Source organism: Micropterus salmoides, unplaced genomic scaffold (genome assembly GCF_014851395.1).
Source record: "Micropterus salmoides isolate LMB-PRFRI ecotype aquatic unplaced genomic scaffold, ASM1485139v1 Ms_hic_scaffold_20, whole genome shotgun sequence".
Taxonomy (NCBI): Eukaryota; Metazoa; Chordata; class Actinopteri; order Centrarchiformes; family Centrarchidae; genus Micropterus; species Micropterus salmoides.
Window position 1 is genome coordinate 3,168,690 of NW_024041151.1, and position 18,751 is coordinate 3,187,440.

General features: G+C 41.8%; 2 protein-coding genes across 2 annotated transcripts; one reads left to right on the top strand and one right to left on the bottom strand.

The window, feature by feature from the left end:
- The first annotated feature begins 8,590 nt into the window (after window positions 1-8,590).
- Window positions 8,591-12,861, top strand: pbdc1 (polysaccharide biosynthesis domain containing 1). The gene is made up of 6 exons (XM_038734463.1): window positions 8,591-8,680; window positions 9,124-9,189; window positions 10,084-10,143; window positions 10,335-10,475; window positions 11,600-11,711; window positions 12,475-12,861. Exons 1-6 carry the CDS (start codon window positions 8,651-8,653, stop codon window positions 12,564-12,566), a joined length of 501 nt encoding a protein of 166 aa, XP_038590391.1. The 5' UTR covers window positions 8,591-8,650; the 3' UTR covers window positions 12,567-12,861.
- Window positions 12,862-13,916: 1,055 nt separating this feature from the next.
- Window positions 13,917-18,010, bottom strand: LOC119914756 (exportin-7-like; the record flags this gene model as incomplete). Its single annotated transcript, XM_038734246.1, is given in 3 exon segments — window positions 13,917-16,742; window positions 17,699-17,826; window positions 17,912-18,010. Coding segments are annotated over 3 exon segments (321 nt in total), but the record flags the coding sequence as incomplete, so codon positions are not given.
- Window positions 18,011-18,751: the final 741 nt, after the last annotated feature.

Here is an 18,751-nt window from a genome sequence, read left to right on the forward strand (position 1 = left end):
CTCTGAATGAACCCTTACATTGCGATAGGTCGTATCTGGCACACATAGACGAAGAGTAACCTAGATCAGAGATGTCGGATATTAGTCCAGCAAGTTCCCGCTCCCAAGTCTGCTTCAGGTGGGCTGTCGGGTCAGAGTTGAGGGAGTCAACCGAAGAAACCTTTTAAATAAATTGGGATATGCTGGAATAAATACAGAAATTTAGGCAGAAGCACATTTTTATAAGGTTGATACGGCCAATTATGGACAAGGGTAATGTGGACTAGCGAGTTATATCTAATTTACATTTATCGATTTGAGACCGAGCATTTTTGGCAAAAATATTCTTAAATTAAGTTTTGATAAACAAACCGAGTACCTAAAACTTTCGGAAACAACACTGAATGTGTGAAAAGACAGTGATACCTTCTTAGATGAGGCATTTATAGAGGGAATCTCACTCTTATGGAAGCTTATCTTGTATCCAGAATATCCGGGTATTGAAATCGCTGAGCGACTCCGAGTGTAGATGGTGTTACCCAAACATGTCACTAACCACTCATGGGCCCACCCCCTCTTACATACAGTGGACAAATCACTCCCTCCTTGAATTTTAAAAATACTCACACTGACTCAAAAAATGGTTGCAAAATTTGGTCATGGTCTGGAGCCCTGGAAACTAATATATGTTCGTGCATAAGTTACATACATTCTGCTGAAGTAGAAATATTTCTTTGGTTTCTGTTAATTTCAGTGTGTTTTCACAAATAATGTCTGATCATGGATTTTATCTCCATCATTTATTCTTTATTCAGATTGTTGGGCTGCAGTTTGTCAGAGATCAGCTGTGCTTCTCTGGCCTCAGCTCTGAAGTCCAACCCCTCCCATCTGAGAGAGCTCCAGCTGAGTGACAACAACAACCTGCAGGATTCAGGAGTGAAGCTGCTGTGTGGTTTTCTGGAGAGTCCACATTGCAGACTGGAGAATTTGCGGTCAGTTCACTGACTCTCTGTTACTATTGTAGATCTGATATGTTTAATTAACAATTGAATCTTATTTCTGTTCATACATAACTTCCATCCATAAAGGTGTAAATGTCCTTTTGTTCATATTTTCATGTTTCTTGTACTAAATTTAGTCTGCAGTTACAAACACTTGTGTTTCTTAAAGAAACTGTAGAAAATGTTCGCTGTTACTCGGTAAAGTAAATGAATGTTTCTAATTTTTGGTAAATGGTCAAATCTGTATACAGAAGATCCTCTGAACTAATATTTTTTTTAAACTGTACAGGTTTTCTGCTAAAGTAGAAATATTTCTTTGGTTTCTGTTGATTTCAATGTGTTTTCACAAATAATGTCTGATCATGGATTTTTATCTCCATCATTTATTCTTTATTCAGATTGTTCGGCTGCAGTTTGTCAGAGATCAGCTGTACTTCTCTGGCCTCAGCTCTCAAGTCCAACCCCTCCCATCTGAGAGAGCTGCAGCTGAGTAACAACAACCTGCAGGAGTCAGACGTGAAGCTGCTGTCTGATCTTGTGGAGAGTCCACACTGCAGACTGGAGACTTTGAGGTCAGTAGAGGGTCTCTGTCCCTGCAGTCATGGTGTGTTCAGGGACTGTCAGCACCTTATTTCCACAGTGACCTTGAGTAAAATCTGCAGAGTAAACACACTTGATGCCCAGTCTCTGCAGGTCTCAGTGTGTCCATTCCAGTACATTAACATGACAGCTGAAAGGAAGCTGGCTACATTCTGATAACTAAAGTTAAGGAACACGGCCACGCCTATTTCTCTCTCGCTCTCTCTCACTAATCCAACCACCCACGCCTCATAAGTCTATAAATTCGTCCAACCCCTTTCTCTCCCGTTTGCCTCAGTTATCACGACTGTTCATCTAGACACAGACACACACCCAAGTTTCTAAAAAAATAAAAGTTACTCATAATTTAGCTTAACATGGATTTTGAGCTGGCTCTCAGCACTTTGGACTGCGATCTGTACAATGATCAGTCTGTGGTTTCTTTCTCCGCGCATAGTCACACCCACTCCTAGCCACTCATCCACCGCGACTGCACTCCATTATCCAAATTCCTCAGCAAATCCAACAGCTCTAGCCAGACTCCACCAAGCACACGCAGTAATGCGTCAAACAGCTTCTCCGTCCTTCTCCTCCCATGGAACCTTCTCTTGGACAACAAATACTTACCTCAGCCTTGCACTTCTTCTCTAGCCTTCCATTAGCACCACCACCAGCCCTAGGAAGCTCTTAACACACCATGGCACCCAGCTTATGAATCCCTTACCTTCACGTTCAATGGAATTCAGGGCTGTAGAATTTGCTTTTTCCCTTTACTATGACACCATCTGTTTAGTCTTCCCCCACCGAAGTGTTGGGTTCGGCACTACCTCTCCATCATCTTGGATTTGGCTCTGTGGTTCGGCGGCACTGTTTTATTCACATCATGTCCTTTTTGCATCCCAGGCCGCGGGCCACCTCAAGCAATCTAGTCAGGGCACCTACTGGGGCACCCCTTCTCATCCATCAACAACCTGCTCATCTTTCCAAGGCTTAGTTCCGCTGTGCCTTTACCTCTAATCATCCCAAAACCACCTATTATCCTACAGGCCAGCATGCCACCTTCAGGACGGTTCAGTTCCAAGTGGTGTAGATAAAAGGGGTAGGCCCATGCTGTACCAGGGTGGCAGAATGGTCTGTAATAACTTCAACAATTTAGGTTGCAACGTCTCTAGTTGGGGTTTCCTCCACACCTGTTCCTTCTGTAGTGGCATCCACACCAGAACCAGTTGCCCCCCTAACCTAGCAAGCATGGTCTATGACTATGCAAGTACTTCAAAACACATATCAATATCCACACCCTTAAATCCACCCTAAGAAACCATCCTGACTGCCAGTTTGTCGACTTCCTCATCCATGGTTTCACTTTCGGTTTTCCATACAGGCATCATGCTATTCCTGATTCATCATCCACTTGCCATAACCTCAAGTCCGCCCTTGCTGTGCCTCTTTTAAGGTTATTTCAACGTTTTTCAGCACAATTCTTATTACTTTGCAGTCCGCCTCACATTCGTATGCAAGAGAAGCTAAATTTGAAGATGCAGATTTCCATCCGCATCTTCCCACAAGGCCGATCCTTCCTCTCCTGCTTACTATCCCTATCCGCTGAGATTGTGGTGCGACTTCCTTTATATTCTTGGAACGGCATCTCTTTCTTTTATGTTGACCACATAACCCAAGCTGAATACGACTTATAGTGGGGGCATAAGTGGTCCAAAAAGGTCATTCTTGTACACACAGACAACCGTTGACATAAAAAACAAAGGTCGCTCCCAATCACTCGACATCATGAAGTTCGTCCGCTGACTGACCTTGATCAACACCAATTCATTATACACGGCAGAACTTCCTATCCTATTTCTCTTTTCAGAAATTCAAATTCTTGGCACCAGACTCGGACCCCCATCAAACACCCCTCAGTTTTCAACCATGATTTTCACCTGAACCCACAGCTTCATCACCAGGTCTTTGCATCACGACTATCAATCATCTCCCCTCATTAGTCTCACTCCTAAAACCCTCTCATCGTATTATTCAGGATGGTGTAGTTTCAGAACATTCTATACCTTGTTCGGCCTGCCATCTTTAAAATTAGAACATCTACTCTTCACATATACCTTAGCAGGATAAACTTCTTCATCAAACTTATTTCCGGACCACCTGCTCCTTAAATTTCTCTCCCCCACGTCCACATGCTAATAAAAGGTCTCCGAAAAACAGAACCTCAGCTCACTCCAAAACGACTACCCCTGACATCAGACCCCTCGCATCCTTGCATCCAAATTTTCTGCGCATGATATTTATTTCCCTCTATCGATTCAACCCTCAAAGCAATGTTCCTCCTCGCATTCTTTGTTTTTTAGGGTGCTCAGAATTCACCACCAATTCATCCAGCTACGATTCTACCCGGCACACAGGCCTCTCCAACATTTCTGTCCACTCCTCAGAAACCATCAGATTAAACCTCAAAAAAAGCAAAACAAACTAGCTTGGCCTCTGTCATCCCATTTTCCTTTTTAAAACTCTTATCTGAGCCCTTCGAATCCATCCAGACACAGACTACACCATCACGCTTCTCCACAAGACCTAATTTTCACTACAGAATCAGGCAGAGTTGCCACACTCTTCTGGTTCCATCACCATCCTCTGCCAAATCCAGTATTTCAGCCGAACTATACTCCAGTCACTCTTTCAGCATCTAAGCTGCTTCCTCCGCCTCCAGTCAATGGATCCCAGACCACACTATCAAAATCCTCAGTTGTTTATCTTGCTATGCCTACCTTAGTTATATCCGCAACAACTTCAGCAACGTTTGAAGAGCCCATCTCCACTTAGTAAGTAAAGGGAGTGATAAGCAAGCTACTTATTAAGATGAGCCCCCATTATCTGAATAAACTAGCTTTTTATACCCTACATCGGCGTGGTACTTGTTCGTGAAATACTGGATGTGCTGCATCACTGACTGACAGCTGATGAAGGGAGTCTCTGCAAACTCTGATTTATGACTTCTGCTGTTTCTCTTCTTCTCTCATCAGCTGGAAGGAGTGATCTCCGTCAGACTGCGAGGAATCAGAAAGGTGGAGGTGTTGAGAGAGGATCAGCTGTGTCCTGATGATCCAGAGAGGTTGAAGCAGCAGCATCAGCTTGTGTGTGGAGAGGCTCTGACTGGGCCATGTTACTGGGAGGTAGAGTGGAGAGGAGAGCTTCATCCAGCAGTGACTGACAGAGGAATCCCAACAGTGCTGCAGTCTGAACTGCTCTGAGATCAGCTCCACTGTCAGACACAAAGTCAAGTCCACCATCATCCCTGTGTGTTCCTCTGGATGTGACAGAGTATCATCAGTGGATCTGGACTGCTCTGCTGCTGCTCTGTCCTTCTACACAGTCTCTGCAGACACACTGAGACTCCTCCACTCCTTCTGCTCCACACTCAGCCACCTCCTCCACCTGGACCTGGACTTCATGTCAATCAGATGTCCTGAACCTAAAGTGCCTCTGCAGATTAGTTCGGTTTATGTCAACATAACCGCAGATCAACAAATTTAATTGGATATTTGTCTTTCTGGTTCTCTGATTCTGAGATGGAAAATGATTTTCTGGCTTTGTATCTACATCACACAAAAGATTAACCAGGAGAAAATATTTCAGTGCCAAAATTGTGGAAAGAGGAATCAAAATGTTACCTTTATGGTGCCGACTTTGAAGCAGAAGCAGGTGATGGTCCAAGCAAGACACAAATTGAGATATATATATATCTCTCAGAACATCCAGCCTGACAAACTGGTGATGGCTAACCAACCAACAGCAGAAGGCTGCAGTGATAGATGTGGCAATCCCAAGCCACAGCAACATCAAGAAGAAGGAACACGAGAAGCTTGAGAAATACCAAGGGCTGAAAGAGGTAGAAGCGATGTGGAAAGTAAGAGCAACAGTGGTGCCAGTGGTAATCGGAGCACTGGGAGCTGTGACCCCCAAACTGGGAGAGTGGCTACAGCAGATTCCAGGTAAAACATCAGAGGTCTCTGCCCAGAAGAGTGCAGTCCTAGGAACAGCTAAGATACTGCGCAGAACCCTCAAACTCCCAGGCCTCTGGTAGACGACCCGAGCTGGAGGATGACACAGGATTTTTTATATATATATAGTTTTCTGCTGCCTGAGGTATTCACTAAGCCCTTCATCTTCATTGTTTCATCTTGGACAGTGGTCTTGACACTCACTAGCCGCACTTGGTGACTTGTGCAATTGGCTTTGAGTTGGCTTCCAGACTTGTTTTCCACAGCCCCTTTGAGTTCTTGATGAAGGCTATCTTGTACATTTCCAAGCATTGAGTCGTAGGTTTTCTTGTAGTCAGTCCAGGCAGTGCACAGATTGGTCTGCCATGCCTCTTTCTCTTCATTGGTCTCGGTTATGGGTTTAGTAGGGATAGTATGTAGTGCTGCATTCACATCTTCTAGCAGACTTTCAGAGGGTACTTTGGGGCCTGGCTCCCCCTTGCCGTAGCATATTTGTTGTACCTCATCAATCTGTAGTTGTGATAGGAGCTGCCGTTTGCGGATGTTAGAACACTGAGCTAGAAGTTGTTTCTTTGTCAGTGTTGATAATGGGTTTCGAAGCATCCATATATCCCATAGTGTCTGCATATACTGGGATTGCTTGTATAGCAGCAAGCAAGCAGCCTACGGCAGAAATATAAATCAAGTTTAATTGGTTAATATGTGCTGCAATCTAGTTACTGAAGCTTTTTTTCAGATCAATGATTTGTGTTTAAATAAGTTAAAGGAATGGTGTGTGTGTGTGTGTGTGTGTGTGTGTGTGTGTGTGTGTGTGTGTGTGTGTGTGTGTGTGTATATATGAAAGTAGAGCTAATAACTTTTAATAGCTTTTGATATGTGGACGCCAAGTCTCGGTCTTTTATAATAAAAATTTCACATGAGAATTTAAATGTTTGGTACTAGAATAAGATCTCTTGCTTTTTCACTACATTAGAAAACTCAATAGCACCACTTAGTGATAGTAGATAAAAGAGATTTTGACAGTTTTTCTGACATACTAAGTTGGAAAAAAAAGGTAATTAATATAGTATTGTGAGGCATCTGGTGATTTCCACCCCTAACTTTTAAGACTAAAGCTTCAACATCAAGACTTGTTTTCATTTTTGTTTGTTTTTATCCACTTAACTTTTTCAAAATAATTTTATAAAGTTACAGCAGTACAACATAATACTATGGAGGAGATAGAAGTACATGCACACAAAACAAAACATAAGCTACAGTGTAGGAAAAAAATATAATGTAGATGCAAGTGCAAAAATAAACATAAATCCCAAAAAGTTATACTAATAATCTGCTAATTTTACAGATCATATCATATGCAAAGGATAAAGTGACGAGTTTTAAACGACAAAACTGTTTTAATAGTTTTTTCAGCCTTTGGATTTATAGAAAAACGAATTGGGTCAATACAATTAAATACCTACATTTTCATTTTGAATATGAAAAAAATAAGTCACTTCTATTTAATTCTGGCACTGGCCCTTTAAAACCGGGAACATTAGCAAAGTGTCAAAGTTGAGCACAGAGAGTAGGAAGAAGCAAGATGCTTCACTCTGTCTGACGATAAGTGATAAAGGCCCCGAAAAACAATGATTTTCTCTAATATTGTATCAGAGATGAGACCGCTCTGTATTAAAGGGATGGACTTGTCCAGTAAGCAGTTCACTAACACGTTTTTAAGAAATGTTTTAATACTATCTTAACCAGCTGAAAAGAAAATATGTTCTCAAGAATTTCGTGAGGAAGAGGCAATGACAATAAGGAAACAAAACGTGTCTTAGCCAATCCTACCTGAAATTAATGAAGTGACTTAAATGACATCCATCCATCTAATCACTTCTTACATGAAATGAATGACAACTCGTGGATTCTGTGAGAGCGAAATTAAGACTGTGGAACATTTTTTCCTTAACTGTTTTTCTAACTGTAATTTGTAGAAATTCACTCTCTGAATGTGATGTTGATTAAAGTTGGTGTAGATATTCTGATAAATTTAAATTATGCTAGGTAAGCACTTTATTCATAGATATATAAATATTTAAATGTAAGGCCCCATATTAATTGAGGGAACAATGACCTCAAGCTTTTAGGAAAGTCCATGCAACACATTCAACACTTTTTTCTTTATTGGAATTATTTACACTGCTTCAATAAGCCCTGCACATTTTTGAATTGTATTTGGTTTGTTTTCTTTTGGTTTACTGTAATCTAAATACTGTATCAACACTATTTTATGATTGTGATTGTTAAAATATGCCATAAAGAGTTGTATTTATTTTTTTAATTATTTTTACAATAAAACATGTTTGACATGTCTGCCTAAAATGGTTTGTTAATGTAAAGATCCAACAGGAGCCATATATGGAATAATATGTCTCTTTTACAGATCATGAGGAGGTGTGGAGGAAATCACCATTTATACCAGTAAAATAAAAAGTTAAGTTAAGTCAAAATTATGAAATAAAAAGTCACACTTATAAGATACTTAAACAAAGCTCTTTGAGTCCTTCAATTCAATTTGACCCAGAAATGGATTATGAGTACATTAGTCTGTAAGCCCATTTCCGCCAGTAAACCCCCCCCCCCCCCCAAAATACAATTAAGTTCTCCTGGATAATAAAAAACTATTTCATAATAAGTCCAAATTATAGGGTAAAGAGTCAAAATGATGAGATGAAAAATCGAAATTATGAGATAAAAGGTATTAAAAAAGTCATAACTATGTGATCTTAGGCTAAAGTAAGAGATAAAGTCAAAAATGTGATAAAAAATCCAAATTTAGATTTAAAAAAAGTCATTAAGCATAAAAAGGTGAAATTATGATTAAAAAAATGTAAATGCTGGGAGCCCCACTGATGCATGTTGGTAGAATATCTAAAATAAACAGCGATTTGTACATTTGTAAACCTATAATCTGTTTAACATGTGACAATATTTCTTCATCTTTGAAGAGACAAAATAGGGCGATAACGCGCATGCGTACAGTACAAGACAACACACAGTAGTCCATCTCGAACTACAAACGATCTTTGGCTGAGAAAAATGGCGTCGGATAATGGACTGGCCTCTCTGGTAGGACTCAACCTGTGAACTAATGTGTTTATATTACCTGTCTGTTAAAGCTGTTTACATGTGAACTGTCTCACCAGAGAGTCTGTAACGAGTCTGAGAAATTAAGAAAGTGAAAGTTCAACGTTTTACCGAAGCAGGATAGTTAGCTTAACTAAGCTAACGCTAGCTAGCCGAGGAGAAAACACGTGTGGAGACAATCCTGCAGATAAACAGTGAACTCTGACAGGTCATGTGTGTTTACTGACGCCGATCTGTGGCTCATGTCATGAATCAGGACATCAGGACCGCTTTATTATGTTTGAGTCCTGGTCTTAGGTGCTGTAGGCCCCTCCGTGTGAATACTATTATAATGACTTATAAGTTCCACTCAGCTGACAGAGGACATGTTTCAGTGTGACACTGGTGTAGTTCCTGATGTAGTTACAGTGTGTTTGGGTTCACAGGGGCTGGAGGGAGCGTCAGCAGCTGCACATGCTCTGTCTCTTCCTGCAGAGGCTTACGGAAACGATGTAAGTGAACATTTTTACACCTCCAGCTGCATGCAAGGATCAAAGTGAAGGAATCTGATATTAATGTGTGAAAAAGTGTTTATTGTCTCATGAAGAACCTGAGGCAGAAACCCAGGCATGTTTGTTTGGAGGTGAAGATGACATGTAGGGCTGCAGCCATTGTTTTCATTATTGGTATTATTGGTTCAGTAAATATGTCTTTAGAAAGTAGAGAGAAGTGTCAGTCACACAGAGTCCATGTCTTGTTTCATCCAACCAAGTCCAAAACACAAAGTTTCAGTTCACTGTGAAGTAGGCGATAGGTCCAAAAATGTTCTCACGATTACAAATTTCATATTAGTCAAAAATTATCAGGATAAATGTCAATTCATTATTTCTGTCGAGTTTAAAGGCTGATTTTTGCTCCTGAGTGAAAGTTGAAGAAACCAGACGGTTAATTGTGGTTTCAAACTTTTCTTTCTGGTCAGAACAAACACTTGATGTGATGAAACAGTGGATCTCTTCACAAATATGAGGACGAACATTCAAAACTATTATGATAAAATCTGTTTTCAACAAATATGCAATAAACTTTTTTCCCCCCCTCAACAAAATAAACATCAGTATCAAATGCATTAAATCAAACATTTGTTGTAAATTATATAATCAAATAATAGCAGCAGCTGTAATACCCAGAAACCTAAATTTAGTCTCTTTTTAAATGAAGTCTGGCCTACAGCTCAGAACACCAGCTGCACATACAGCCTGATGATTCATGTTAGCGTTACTTTTCCACCTACATGTGTTTTTGCTGAGAAACGGAGCTGCAGAGAGAACTCCCAGCATGCACTGGGCTGAGAGCCAGCACAAAACCGTTTAACCTTTGACCTTCTGTGCACCTTTTTCTTCTTTCAGCCCCGGCTTGAGGTCATGTGGGCGATGAAGGCCTACAACCACGCAGAAGTATACTTCAATGTAAGACCTTTGTTGACCATTTAGCATGAAGTATTTTTAACCCACACGTTTGTCTTAAATTTAGTATGTTTAGTTTATTTCCTTGTGTCCAGTAATGTTTAGTCTAGAAGCAGCGGTGGATGAACTACAAATACAACATGTAAAAATACTAAGTATTAACAGCTTTATCAAATACTCTCTTCTGTGTTCAGCTCATTTCATCAGTCGATCCGAAGTTCCTGAAACTGACGAAACTGGATGACAAAATCTACTCGTCCTTCAGAGAGACCTTCAAAGATCTCGACATAAAGCTGCTGAAACCAGACGACCTGAAGTCTGACGAGGCCAAAGAGGTCAGTGTGCCAGCAGGCACTTCCACACTGTAGGGAGTAAACAAAACTGCAAAGCCTTTTCCTTCAATTTAGTGTCAACACGAAGCAGCTGCACAGGAACATCACCTGAACCAAAATCTGAAGAACTGACAGATTTTCGATGTGTTTCAGGTTCTGAGGTTGGATCTGCAGCTCTGCATGTGGGCCGGGTGTCGTTTGCACACAAAATAAATAGAGCTGCTGCTTTTGTTGACAAATTTGCACTGAAAACATAAAGTTAATGATCAAGTGTTTGAGCGTAGTCAGAGGTTTGAAAAAATGCCACTTCCCTCACGAGTATTTTGGGGAATCAAAACGGGAAGTATGTACCCATGGAGTTACATCTTCAGTTACTTTTAGCCTATATTTGATCATGTGGTCAAAATTTCCACATTAAAAGCAGCTGAATCAGCTGTTAGCTGTTAGCATGGCTGTACAGACAGCTGTCACTGAAGAAAACTGAAAAACATGAAGATTCTCAGGCATGAGTTGAAATATCATCTGGTGATGTGGAGATGCTGCTGCAGAGCATCGTCTCACACGTTGCTCCAAAATCTTCCTCAGGTGTGAAACTGTGTTGAGATCAGGTGACTGTAAAGACCGCAGCCTTTTTATTTACTGTGATTCAGCTTTGTCCTTCAGGTTGTCCCCGTCTGTATGTCGGCCGACGAGGAACAAGACATGTCAGAAATGCTAAACGCAGGTCGAGGCCATTTAGCAGTTTGTCCACTAGAGAGCGCCGAAATGCTCCTTTCAGGATCGATCTGCTTCACTATTTTAAAAATAAATCTGAGGGATCTGAATCAAGGTGGCTGTTTATGTAAAAGAAAAAGACCATTTGCATATTTTTAAAGATTGATGTCAGGTTATACTAAAACTGGAGGATTTGGGCGCCTACTGCTCCTAAAGAAGGTCTTCAGATTATTTTATATTCAGCATGTAAATGTACTTCCCTCTAATACATGTACATCTTTCACATCCTGGTTGAACCACAGAGGAAAATAAATTCTGCAGCAGAACTCGTCCATGACAGTAAACCTGGTGCAGTAACAGAGCGGCAGTAGTGATTAAAGTACTCAAGTGTTTATGTCTGACTGTGTGCGCAGAGATGGCGTCCGTTCTGTAACCAGTTTGAAGGTCTCGTTGAAGATTTCAACTACGGCACTCTGCTGCGCCTGGACTGTGAGAAGGACTACACAGAGGAGAACACCATATTTGGTGAGACACAGTATTACTGTTTAATTCTGTCGCTGTGGTACTTTATACACAAGAATGTGGTAATATTTAATTACTCTTTGAACAAAAAAAACAAACTAATTTTTTTTATAACTAAGTACATCTGACTTTAAGTATTAAAACATGTAGAAAGACGTTTGACATTAAAATACATCACGTTCATACAAAGTACCTGCACAAGTTCGGATAAGATTTTATACCTTAAACCTTCACTATGCTCTTTGCTTAACGTACATGTAGGTATTGTTGTGTAATTTGCCTGAAACGTTAGAACCACCACCCTGAGAGTTCCATGTGATCTCAGTGGGATTCGAACCCACGACCTCAGAGTTGGTAGTTTAGTGCTCTACATAACAAACAGAGCCTCAAAGGATTCGACAATGATTACTTTAAAATACACTACATGATAACCACTCATAATTACTGTTGTAATGTTTGTTACACTTGATTAAACAAACCTATATGTTGCAGTAAAGTTTGTTTCTTGCATCAATAATCTGAGAAGTTGTTTTCACTGATCACTTTTAATAATGGGGTGAAATTGTGACGTGCAGTTTGAATTTGGCCTGAATGTGAAAACAGAGAAATGACCTGTAACAGACGACCTTTAGAAACACGAGTCTGACGTTGTTTTGTCCTCAACTAACTGACTGATTTAGGTTTAGATGACTTTAACAAGTGTACTACTAAGAACGTTACCATAGCGACAGGAGAAAACTGACTCTGTATTTCTTCCTGTTTTCAGCCACCAGGGTTCAGTTCTTTGCTGTTGAAATCGCCCGTAACAGAGAAGGCTTCAACAACACCGTCTTCATGTCCAAATGTTCAAAGAGCTAGCTTCAGGCCCGTCCAGCCCCGCGCACCATCAGCAGGACGTCCTCCCGCCTCCTGAGGGTTCATCCTTTTATTTTCACTCAACACGTCACGTTTTCTGAAAACGTCATCTGTTTTGTTATACTGAAGTCTGACAGCTGCTCCTTTTCCTCCGCTCTGTCTGGACAACATGTTTTGTATTTACTGTAAAGTTTGATTGTGCCAAACTGAAGTGGTCTGTTTATTTTGTAATTACGCTCAAGTTGCATTTTGTTTGCCCGTAAAAGGAAACGACAAATAAAAAGTCAGCTACATTTTACTGCTGAGTGTCGGTGTTCATCACAAACATCTGGATTCAGTTTAGTGAGCTAACAGATGAAGAAAACCTGCTCAGTTTCTCATTAATAAATCCTTCTGACGTTACAAGACATTTTTCTCAGACATTCTCAACAGTAGATAAAGTATCACTGTTACTGCACTCCAACACTTCACAGGACAAATACTGCCACCTACTGGTCACCTGTCACATGTCCAGCCTGTTGCAAGAGCTCTAGGTGCGTCGACACAACGTCACAAAGCTCGTCCAGTTTATCACCTCCAGAAATGTTGCTAAAACTAAATCTAAGGTTAGAGATGCAGAAACTGTTGGACCTGCTTTTATCTCCTCACATCTTTATTACTGCACCAGCCTCTTGTCTGCTCTGAATCTAAAACCCTTGAATTGACTCCACACTGCAGAACTTTTAACCAGAACCAGGAAGTCCGATCACGTCACCTGTTTTTCTCCTGTTTATTTTAGGATTTATTTTAAGATCTTATTGATTACTTTTAAGGCTCTACCTGACCTGACTCCTGATATTTTGGCCCTGGAACAACCGGCCTGAGGAAATTTAGATCGTCAGAGTCTCGTCTTAAAACACACTTTTATCTGAAGGCATATCCTGATTTTATCTGAGCTTATTTTACTGTTTTCTTATTTTATTTTGCCTCATGTATTTTCTCTCTGAGGCACTTTGTTTTTATAGGTGCTCTATAAATAAACTTTATTATAAAACCAACTCATCCTGTTAAAACACTGTAATTTAGGTTAAAAAGGTCCATCAATGCCTGAAGAGACACTGCAGCCACGAGCAATCATTTTCTTGTACAAATTGAATGTTTAGTAAAAGAGAAATCTAAAATTGTTAAAAAACCCAGCAGATGTTTCTTACTGAAGTGATATTGACCAGCTGATTGATGCAGAGTACTCACTGCACAGACAGACTGCAGCTGTGGAGACACTCTATTCTATTTCATGAGGTTACATCCCGTCAGCTGTGGCCTCCTCCTCCGCTGGCTGCTGCACGACGGACTCAGAACAAACAGAGAGAGGCGTGGAGGTAAAAATCAATGAGGTTTATTTGCAGTCACAATGCTTACACTATATGTAGCAGACATCCAAACAACTCAAACAGCTACTCACTCTATGGACCCAGCACATTCACATCAGGGACACAAACCAAAACTGAGAAACTCCATGAACATCCATGAGTGCTGACAGGTTAGAAATGAGCTAGTTGTCACAAACAGTTAGCAGCAACATCGTAGAGAGGAACACAAGTTGCTAATAGACTCAACGCCGGCGTCTCTTTGTACACGGTTCTGACGAGCCGAAGGTCCACGCAGCGTTCTGCAGGTCCTTCAGACCGAACGGTTCCTTCAGGGAGCGCTGAACGGGTCTACTGTCCCCCCATCTTCATCATCATCATCTCTCACTCCTATAAAGGTGGCCCAGACCTCGGCTGTTTGAGCGCCATCTTGGGTTTGCAGCACCATGACAACGCCACACACACACACACACACGCACACACACACACACACCAGGCAACAGAGAGCCACACACACACACACAAAAATGACCCCGCTGCTGGACCTAAAGGGGGCAGTCCCAAAACCTGGTCTGAGGAATCCAGAGTGTAAACAAAATGGTCAAACTGCACCCGGCCTGCCAGAGGGGGGGTGTGAAGCCGTGACCATGTTGTTTACACGCCGGTCGTCACAGGGAGACAAGCGTGTACGCACGATGGCTGACGGCACGCCGCTGCCGCCTGGCTATGCTGTGAGGAGACGGGACGGCGGGAAAGGAAACCTGGTGTTTTCCAACCTCGAGCCCCCGAAACAAACTCAAGCTCCAAACGTTCTCTGGTTCCAGCTTCTCAAACGCTGCGTCCGTGTGTCACACGTGTTTATAAAGTTTATCTCTTTGGGTTTTGGTCGATCGAAACGAGACATTTTAATCCTCCTTTTGCTCTGGGACATTATGATGGTGTTTTTTAGCTTTACTGAAAAAAGGATCAATTTAGAATTGTTTTTTAATTAATTAGGCTAATTCCAGAAATTAGTAAATATTATTACTGCAGGTAACTTTGTGTGTTTACTTCAGAAAGTCAGAAGCGTTTCAGATGATTCAGGCCTCTTGGCTTCATTTCTTGAGTTACTGGATAACTTTAGTCTGGAACATGTCTGAAAAACACCACTAGGTTCCCAGAGTCCGAGGTCTTGTTTTTGTCAGTCCAAAACTCAAAGATATTCAGTTCACCGTCTGTAAGAAAAAGAAAACAAACCTAACGGCTGAACTTTTGCTTGAAAAGCGACTGAATCAATAAATTAGTTTATCGAATCAGGAGACAACTTCCTTTTAATCAACTAATCGATTAAAGATGAACTCCAGTGATTTCCCCCCTCAGTGTGTTTCCGGGTGTCGGGGATTTCTGCTGCAGACGGTTTAAAGTAGCATCAGGGCTTTAGTGTCTCAGAGGGAGCTGTGAGAGAAGAGTGACGACGACGAGTCTGAAACTGAAAAGAATCTGTTGGTGTGGACGTCTGTAGCTGCTCCTGCTATCAGACGCTGAGTTGCACTGTGGGAAATGTAGGCAGCAGGTTGTGACACAGAAGAAGAATGTGTGGAATAAAAAAAACAAAAAAAAAGGCTTCTGCTGCATTGATTTTGATCGTTTTTATAAAAACAAGATAAATCTGAGGAGTTCTCTTTCAATCGATTAACTGTTTCAGCTCCCGCTCAAAATGATTTCTCTAAAAAGTCTATCTGGAAGCTTTTGAAGCCGACAGACGTTTAGCAGTTTGTGACACCGAGTCAGAACGGACACAAAGACGAGTACCGGTTGAAAAACAGCAGCGTTGTCCCTTTCCAGGCCGCCGAGCCTGCTGCCGCGAAGGGGGCGTGGCTATTTACATCACTTCAACCAGAGACTTCAGTGAAATGTACAACATGGATGCTCTGACTCTCCCTCTCTGTTAGTGTGTGTACCTCTTCTTCCTCGTCATCGTGACAACTCCGCAGCCTAAGTGCTCCCGTGGCCACCCTGCAGCTCAGTTCACCCCCCCACCCTCACCCAAACACTCACCCTCACCCCCGCTCCCGCTCCCAGACCTCACCCGTCCTCCCGCTCCTGTGGAAAGCTCGCTCCCCACCCACGCAGACAGACAGCTGCACTAACTCACTACACTGTAAAAAGCTCAATCACACCGTTTTTTGTTTAGTTTTTTTTGTTTTTCCTCAACTCTTCTTTGTGTTTTTAAATTCAATCATTATAAACATTGTTCAAAATGTTACGAAAAAAAATGTACACTTGGTTTTTCTGTGTGTTTTTCTATACAAGGCAGGCAGAAGCGGATTACTACGTTTACCGGTGTTCGTCCCCTTCCTCGCCTCCTTCCACATCCACAGCACTCCCCCCTCCTTCCTCTGCGAGTGATTTAGAGTGCTTAGACATGCGACCCCCCCCCCCACCTCCACTGTTAGGACAGCCAGACGAGTCAGACCATCGCTTTAAAATAGATCTGTATATATTTATATATGTTTATATCAAAAAGGAGCAAGAAGGGAGGGGGGGAGGGAGGGAGGTGCAACGCACGGCGGTTTATTCGCTGAATTTCATCAACGATCCCGTACGTCGTGTCGGGGGGAGGAGATGATCCCCAGGCATCCGGGCCCAGGGAGGGAGGGGGGAGGCTGATGCAGAGAGGGGGGAGGGAGGGAGGCTGTGGATGAGCGAGGGAGGGGTGAGCTCTGTCTGCAGCTGGATAAGACTCCTCTGTGTGGAATGTCAGCTCATCATGTCGTTGCTGTTGACGCCGTATGTTGAGTTCTTCATGCTGTCGTTGACTTCCCTTCTGAACACGGACAGGTTCTGAGTAAACCTGCAGACAGACGGGTGAAACGGGTGAGACTCGGTCCACTCTGACTGTGCAGTGCTGTTGCAGAGTGGAGCCTCCTAACAAATCTTGGGCTGAGTTCAGACAGACACGTTTCATTTTAAAAGTAGGTAAGTTTCAGGTCCATCCCGACTAGGGCTGTGTGATACGACGATTCGTTTATTTCGTTGTATCGCAATTTCTGGACTTTACCGCAATACTTTGGCGAGGGGAACGGCGAAGTTAGTTTTATGTTGGATTTTTGACAGACATCTGCCGAATCTCCAACTTAAATCCAACTTCACCGTGGTCCCGCACTTTGCATTCGGGATAAACAAATGTGGAGGAGAGTGAAGCTCACTCATAACTGGAGGAATCAGGCTGTTGTTGTGATGTTAGCTGTAGCAGCAGCAGAGCTGTGAGAGTCGCAGTCTGGAGCTGCTGTGCTGCTCTGGTCTCGTCCTCTCACGTTAGCTTTGCAGCAGCAAAAAGTTTGTGATATTACTTGCTGCGTCGTTGTTCACTTTATATCGTGGCATTTGTCAGGTTACTGGATTTCTCCAGAATCGCATAAGTTACATACCTTTATGATGCAGAGAAATGTCACGAGTTACGGTTAGAGATGAACTCATGATACTTTACTGAAGATGTTCCATATCGGGATATGAATTTTTAGTCATATCGCACAGCCCTAATCCTGACAGAAGTAGGACAATAAGCCCTTTTCTTTTAACAACACATTCTTATTTACAATAACGACCTGGCAGGAGACAAAGGCCTCCTGTAGGGAACGGGGTAATAAAATAAGAAACAAACAAAAACAGACACAAAGACAACAAGAAACTAAATGAAAGAATAATGAAACAATGAAAACCAGAAACACGATAACAGACTAAGACAACTACAGAGTAGACGACAACAAATAACACAAGTTGAGACGCACAGATATTCGGGGCCGTTACCTGTCCCGGTTCTTTGTTAGTAGATTTCTCTCGATTCCCTCCATCAAGTTCTCGAAACATAAGTGCATGGCTTGCTGCTTCTCTGGAGGCTGACTGTTGACGATGCTGTTCCTCAGGTCAGCAAAATACTGCAGGACACACACACGTACATTAACACACACACACAGTTTATGTATTATGTTTACGAGGCGTTCGAGTGTGTCGGATGTTTACCTTCTCGTTGAGCAGGATGAGGCCTAACAGAGGTCGAGACATGGACCACTGGTTCCTACAGTCCTCGAAGATGATGATGTTCAGCACTGTGGACAGCATCTGCACAACAATCAGAGGATCAGTTTTACACGGTCGTCAGGGGTCGACCCTGAATGCAACATACACAGGTGGACATTAAAATTGAAATAAATACCAATATGGTGGAAATGTGGAAATGTGAGCACCAGAACCAGACAGAGATTAAAGGAACAGGTGTTTTGAGTTATTCAGCTGATCAGAGCTCCTCTCAGGGCGACATTTCTGTTTTATAAATTCTTTCTTCTAAAATTCTAATAAGTTTTAAGATCCTGGTTTATTGATTTCCATGAGCTGTAATCATCAAGATTAAAACAAAAAAGGCCTGAAATATCTCACTTTGTGTGGAATGAATCTAAACTATATGAAAGCTTCATTTTTTTTTTTTCAACATATATACACGTCCCTGAATGCAACATATATACACGTCCCTGAATGCAACATATATACACGTCCCTGAATGCAACATATATACACGTCCCTGAATGCAACATACATGTCTGCATCTAGTGCAACGTGTTCTTTTATTGTTGACTATGTTATGTATTGTATAATGAAGCTCATTAAAAGGAGAACGCCTCAGAAACTAAGACCGATAACTGTTTTCTTATTAACGATGAACTTTTAGCAACTGGAGTTAAAGAACAAACAAACAAACAAACAGAGGAGCTGTGTAACGTTAGTTTACCACAGTGGTTCACAAACTGGGAGCCTTGAGGCGCCTTAAGATTAGTTTATTTCCAGTTTGTATCGTTGATTTTAATA